This window comes from Myotis myotis, unplaced genomic scaffold, assembly GCF_014108235.1.
Source record: "Myotis myotis isolate mMyoMyo1 unplaced genomic scaffold, mMyoMyo1.p scaffold_m19_p_4, whole genome shotgun sequence".
Taxonomy (NCBI): Eukaryota; Metazoa; Chordata; class Mammalia; order Chiroptera; family Vespertilionidae; genus Myotis; species Myotis myotis.
Window position 1 is genome coordinate 94,559,948 of NW_023416346.1, and position 6,224 is coordinate 94,566,171.

The 6,224-nt window shown below is 44.5% G+C and overlaps 1 protein-coding gene across 1 annotated transcript; it reads right to left on the minus strand.

Annotated features, from left to right (window-relative positions):
• Positions 1 to 3,644: 3,644 nt before the first annotated feature.
• On the minus strand, positions 3,645 to 5,147 carry LOC118653522 (germ cell-less protein-like 1). Its single transcript, XM_036304186.1, has one exon. The coding sequence runs from the start codon at positions 5,145 to 5,147 to the stop codon at positions 3,645 to 3,647; it is 1,503 nt and encodes a 500-aa protein (XP_036160079.1).
• Positions 5,148 to 6,224: the final 1,077 nt, after the last annotated feature.

Genomic DNA, 6,224 nt, shown 5'->3' on the forward strand with positions numbered 1-6,224 from the left:
GTTCAAGCATTAAATCTCACCATTAATGAGACACCATAAATAAAAAGAAAGTTACTTTTGCTTGGAAAGTATGCATGGCTGCATTGGCCAGCATCCAAGAAGCAACAAAGTTTGTTGCTCAGTTTGAAAGAAAGAAAAACGTTTTTAAAAGAAACTCCCTAAATGTAGCTCAAAGATCAATTTGGGAGGAATTAAAGGAAAATGCCCTTCAGGTATTTAGAAACTGTAATTAAAAGTCAATATATTAGGCCTTAAAAATTAGAAATACAAAAAGAATTGTCTTAAAACCTTAAATGACTTTCAGAAATTATTAGGGGACGTTAATTGGTTAAGGTCTTATCTAAAAATCTCTATAGAAGAAATGACAAATTTGTTACCCAGTTAAAATGACTCAGAAACACAAGCTATAATTTACAGCAATTTTGTAAAAAGTTGAAAATTCAGCACACTGCAGGATTTCCAAAAGCCTCTTAATATTATTTAAAACAAAAAAGGGGGAATATGGAGAAATCTCCTGTAAGTAGACTTACACAAAGCCTTAATTACTTTAAATTTTTTCACTTGTGATGCCGATGGCAAGACACCCATGGAAATACACTGGTGTCAGAATAAGCCAAAGGAAAATGGTCTGGTTAAATGGAAAGATCCCGAGTCTGGTTTACGGAAGGGCCCCGATCCTCTCTCAACATTTTATTGAGGGTACGCTTGTATAGTTCCAGAAAACTTCTCCAAGCCTATGTGGATTCCCGCAAGAAATATTAAACTTCAACATGGGTCTGAGGGAGGAACTGGCCAGTTTAATGAGGACCTTGCATCTAGAGCCTCGCCTTACAGCTGCAGACAATCGACTACCCCAGGCGCAGATAGCAGCAGCCCCAAGTAACCCACTGAAGATAAGGAGTGGGAGGAGGACGAAGCAAATGACAAAAAGCCCAGAGGTCACCTGGGGCATGGTAAAGAAGACTGTCCAAAAAGCTGAGCAAATTTGTGAGGAGACCAGAATGCCAAGAATGCCTAAGAACGTCTTTCTTGCCATGCTAGCAGTAATCAGCTCTGTAGTAATAATACCAGGGGTAAATGGGGAAGTATTTTGAACTTATGTTCCTGACCCACCACGGGTAAGACCCCTTACGTGGACTGACCCCCCACCTAATGTAGTCACCAATAATACCAAACACCTTGGTCACCTAAGAAGACCACAGGTGGGGCAAGGAAGTATATGGGCAAAGTATAATTACATGGGTGTCACCACCCAGCTTCCCTTTTGTATGACACAGAATCCAACCACTGCTCCTTTGTGTGTAAAATTAAAGAGAGCCTTTTGGCTAGCATGGACACCAAAGGAGGGGGAAACAAAAGACCAAATATGTCTACTATCACTCCTTGCTCCGGGGAGAGGTGCACAAAATGTAACTGTACTACCCCCCCCCCCCACCAATAAGCCATTATGTAAAAAGTCTATGAATGGTACCCCACTGAGGAAGAAATTAATTGGCAAGACTGTTATAGTGATTACCCTACCACCAGCAAACTTAATAAGAGTTTTTCCTTTGTGGATTGGAGCCCCTATGGATCTGCATATAGTAACAATCACACCCTAAAGTGGAAAGGGAATGCATCTTATCTATATGTTGAAGTTAATCACTCCATTTCATGGCATGGAGGAGGATTTGTTGGATCTCAATTACAACATGACAATTGGCCCCTACAAAATATGCAATGGAAATTAGCTGCTGCACTTGCACCTATAAAATGGTATAGTTTTAATTATAGCTCAGATAATTCCATTCATACCTTATGGGGAACTCCCAATAAGACAGTATTTGACACCGCCTGTGTGTTTGATCTGTTTGTACTCCTCTCAGGCCCCATCCAGATGTGCCTTAATGCTACAAGCCATCCGTATGAGGTGTCATGCCCAGGTTGCACACTACCCCATTGCATTAATTCTACATTCCAAAAGGATTCCCTCATTATTTTAAAACAACTGGCTTTTGCTTGGGTTCCTACTAACCTAAGCGAGCCTTGGGAATCTCATCAAACCTACCAACTGTTACATGATCTGGTAAAAATCTTAAAACGACAAAAAAGATTTCTTGGAATGTTAATTGCAGGAATCTTTGCCCTCGTAATGTTACTTACTATTGTGGGAATTGCTGTTTCATCCATGGTACAAACTGTCCAAACTCCTCAGTTTGTACAACAAGTTAAGGAAAATGTAACTAATATCTTGTCTATACAAAAAAAAATTGGCATCCACTTTGAGATTGAATTGTTGGCTACAGTCTTGTGGATGGGTGATAAAATCCACAGCCTAGAGCAAAGAATATCCTTGCAGTGTCATTATAATTTTTCCTAGATGTGTTACCCTCGTTCTGTATAATAATACCTCGCACCCTTGTGAATCAATAAAAAATCACCTTCTTGGTGCTTGGGGTAAAGATAACACCACCCTCGATATTTTAGAATTACAACAGCATATTATACAATTATCCCAGGCAAACTTACAAACTAATCCCTTAGATGCCTGGCAACAATTTAAAAAGGACATGAAAGAATTTAACCCCTTCCACTGGATCTCCTTACATTTGCCTCTCAGCATAACCACTATTTCTTGTCTCATTTTTGTTCTCATATGTTCATTTCTAGTCTGCAGATGCAGAATGAAGAGTCTTAAAAGGACTCAAACCCTTCAGGCGGCATTACCACCACCACCACTGGATCCATTGGGATGTTTACCCCTTTCCCATTTCCTGCCACTAAGTGTATTACTTGCTTTACACGTTCTCTCCCTAAGTGAGCACACCTAGGCTACACCAATGATCTTTTTGTTGGTTTGTCTTCAACCTAAAAGTATCTTTTTAATTTTTTAAAAACATATCTTTATTGATTTCAGAGAGGAAGGAAGAGGGATAGAGAGTTAGAAACATCCATGATGAGAGAGAAACATTGATCAGCTGCCTCCTGCACACCTCCTCCTGGGGATGTGCCCACAACCAAGGTACATGTCCTTGACCGGAATCAAACCTGGGACCCTTCAGTCCCCAGGCGGACGCTCTATCCACTGAGTCAAACAGGTCAAGGCATATCTTTTTAATTTTTGAGGGATATCCATACTGGGCAGCTCTAAAAACACCAAGTCAAAGAGAAGTCAAAGTATTCCTTTAAATTTTATTTAATCAAACAAAAGAAAATAATAGGCATATGGAAAGTTGCTCAACATGACCAATCATCAGGGAAATGCAAAAAAAAAAGAAAGAAAGAAAGAAAAAGAACTAAACAAAGAGTTGTAGAGATTCTCTTTAAAGTCAATTGTTTTTTTTTTTTTTTTTTTTTTTTTTCACAGAAATGAGGTGGGGTTGGGGGGTGTCTATGTATGTTAAACCAGGAGAACAAGTTGCCACATGAAAGCAGGAATGAGTTCTTGAGGTGATTGAGGGCTTCAAAATGTGTCCTCTTCATAAGTGCTGGTAAACAGTCTCAAATATCACAAGCTACAGTTCAACAGGGCCTCTGACAGAATTTGGTCACCAGAGATGGGCAAGGCCAGTTGATCCCATGGAGAGATGTGGCATCTAGAGAAAGTTGGCTGCTCCTGTGCCCAGAAAAGAGTTGCTGGGCTCTCTGAGCTTTTGTGGGGGTCCTTACTCTTGGCAGGACCTCTCTCTGGGAAGGTACACGAAGTTACAGGCCACATATACGGGGAAGACCACATCTTGGTTCTCCAGGTTTGCTACCTCTAGCTCTTCATCTTTTCCCAGGGAAAGCACCTGGTATTCTGTGTCCTGCCTGAGAACGGTTCTTCCAGCCCTGTCCAAGGAAACCAGGCACAGGCGGAAGGCAACCTTTCCCTGCCAGAGTAAGCTGGCCCCGAGGCCGTGGGGATTGTTCAGTGCACTGCGCCTGAAGGTGACGCGCCGGTTGGAGTAGCACACTACCAAGTCCCAGCTAAAGTGGAAGCCTGCCCACCGCCAGCTGCATGTCTCTTCCCTGTGGACCTGGTGCCCACACCGCATGCTGTTCCTCTGGAAGTTGGACACGTGGACCTCAATGGGCGGGAGCCCCCTGGTTTGCTCAGCCTTGAGGAGGGCAAGCCACTGCTCTTTGTACACTGGGGTCAGCCACGTGGCGGGGATCAGTGCATCCTGGTCAATGATGCGTGCTGATGGCAGGTCACAGACTATGTAGGCCAGCCGCAGGTGCTGGAACACTGGCACGAAGGCTCTGCCCTGCGGGGTCTCCAAGAAAGGGATGCCATCCAACTCCCTCTTGGACCTAGCAAACCACAAGTTGGCGTCGGACAATAAGGCTCTGCGGGGGCCCCTCCATGTTGGCTGCAGCTGCAAGTACATCCACTTTTTCAGCATTGTGTACACATCCATCTCCACTTCTATCACTAAGAGCTCTGAAGAGACAATGAGCTCTTCCATGATATCCAGGCTGATTTCTCGAATTAGTTCATCACCACGGTGAGTCATCAGGTTGTGCAGCAGCCACTGAAAGCACATGGTCCTGATGCTTGGGAGGCCGTAGCTCCCGGCAGAGTAGTAGTAGCTGCATACGGTCTGGACACTAATCGTTTCCTCCATGATCTCCCCACACTGTTGAATCAGCTCGTCGAGCTGCAGCATGCTGGCCGTGGCCAGGATCCGGACCACTCGGCTGGGCTGAATGAGCACGTAGTCTCTGTACAGAGAGCCTAAAGCCTCGTGCAGTGCGTCACGATCAATGTTGTCGTCAGGCATTTGCAACTCTATGGTATTCATGGTTGATTCCCTCCAAGCACCACTGAACATGCTAGCGAAGTAGCCTGACTGGCACAAGTAGATCCTGTGCAAGTTCCACACGTTCCCTAGTGCGCGGATCTGCACATCACTGCCTTCACCCCTCAAAAAGAGTGCCTCGTAAACGGAACCTGAACTGTGTTTGGTGCGTTTCCCGCGGGGCTCTTGTTCGTGATGCCTTCCTGAGTGGGCCTTCCTTTTGAAGCCACCCTGCCTGGGGGTGGGGCCGCCCTCTCCACTCTCCTCCTCCACCTCATCAACTACTGCCATGGCTCCCACTTCCTGCTCCTCCCCAACCGCACCGAGCTGCTCTGGAGCTTGGGCCCTCCAGAGACCTAGCAGACGACTGGTTAGCGCCCCCATGGCCCGTATGTACCTCAGAGCACAAAGGATTCACGCCCTCTCAAGCTGAAGCTTCCACTCGCACTAGCTCAGCCCCGAGGGCTTCTGGGTACAGTTGACGCCTGCTCTCGCGCCTGCTCTCGCGCCTGCTCTCGCGCCTGCTCTCGCGCCTGCTCTCGCGCCTGCTAGGAAACAACGCGAGAGTAGGGCATGCCCTACCAGGAAGACCACTCTGTGCACCTTCTCCTACTGTGGCGATTGCTCTGTGGCTCCTTCACGCACTGATGATTTAATAGAGGCCTTTTTGCGTGAGTTTTCCTTCTACTTTCAAGAACACAATCCCGGTTTCCTTCCCCCTGTCCCCCGAAATATTTAGCAGTCTTTTAGAGGGAGAATGAAATCTTGATGCCAGCTTTGTCCTCTAGGCACGTCAATTTCCCGTATTAACTTCTTTCTTTTCTTCAAGATAAATCTGGGTTTTAATCACAATTTTGCCATGATGAGTTTTCCTTCTCTTAAAATAGGAATAAAAATAGAATCACTCAGTTTTGCTGTGGAGAGTAGAGATAATATATACAAAAAGCAGGACACGTATTAGACACTCAGCACACAGTAAATTCTTTATATTAATGGGAAAATAAATATGCAGGATTTTTAAAGTTGCACAAAACATTTCATTGACTCTTATGATTGTTGCATTATTCTGGTATATAATATATAAGTTTTGGACTGAAATTTCATTTTTGCTGTTTTTCTTTTAAACTTGAATGATCATCATTGCATTTAAAAGACATGAAGTACTCTTCCACTTAGGTCATCCTTGTGGAACAATCACAAGTCCTGTCTCAGAATAGTAATATAATTTGGCTTGAGCCTGTCAAGGCCCTCTCCTCATGGACATTGTGCCATTTTCACCATGGATATAAGAAGCAAGCAAGCCATTATTCCTGAAAAAGCTATCTCTCCTTAGTGGGGTTGCCACCATCAGAGGATTTGAGTCTGTCACTATTGGGGCCATCTTCTTCACCTTTATGAGACAGCCTACAAACACACACACAAAACAAACAACAACAAAAAACAAGCATGGGCTAGCAGAGC

Excerpts from the sequence above, each read along its gene's own strand:
- LOC118653522 (XM_036304186.1), bottom strand. The coding sequence starts at position 5,147 with ATGGGGGCGCTAACCAGTCGTCTGCTAGGTCTCTGGAGGGCCCAAGCT.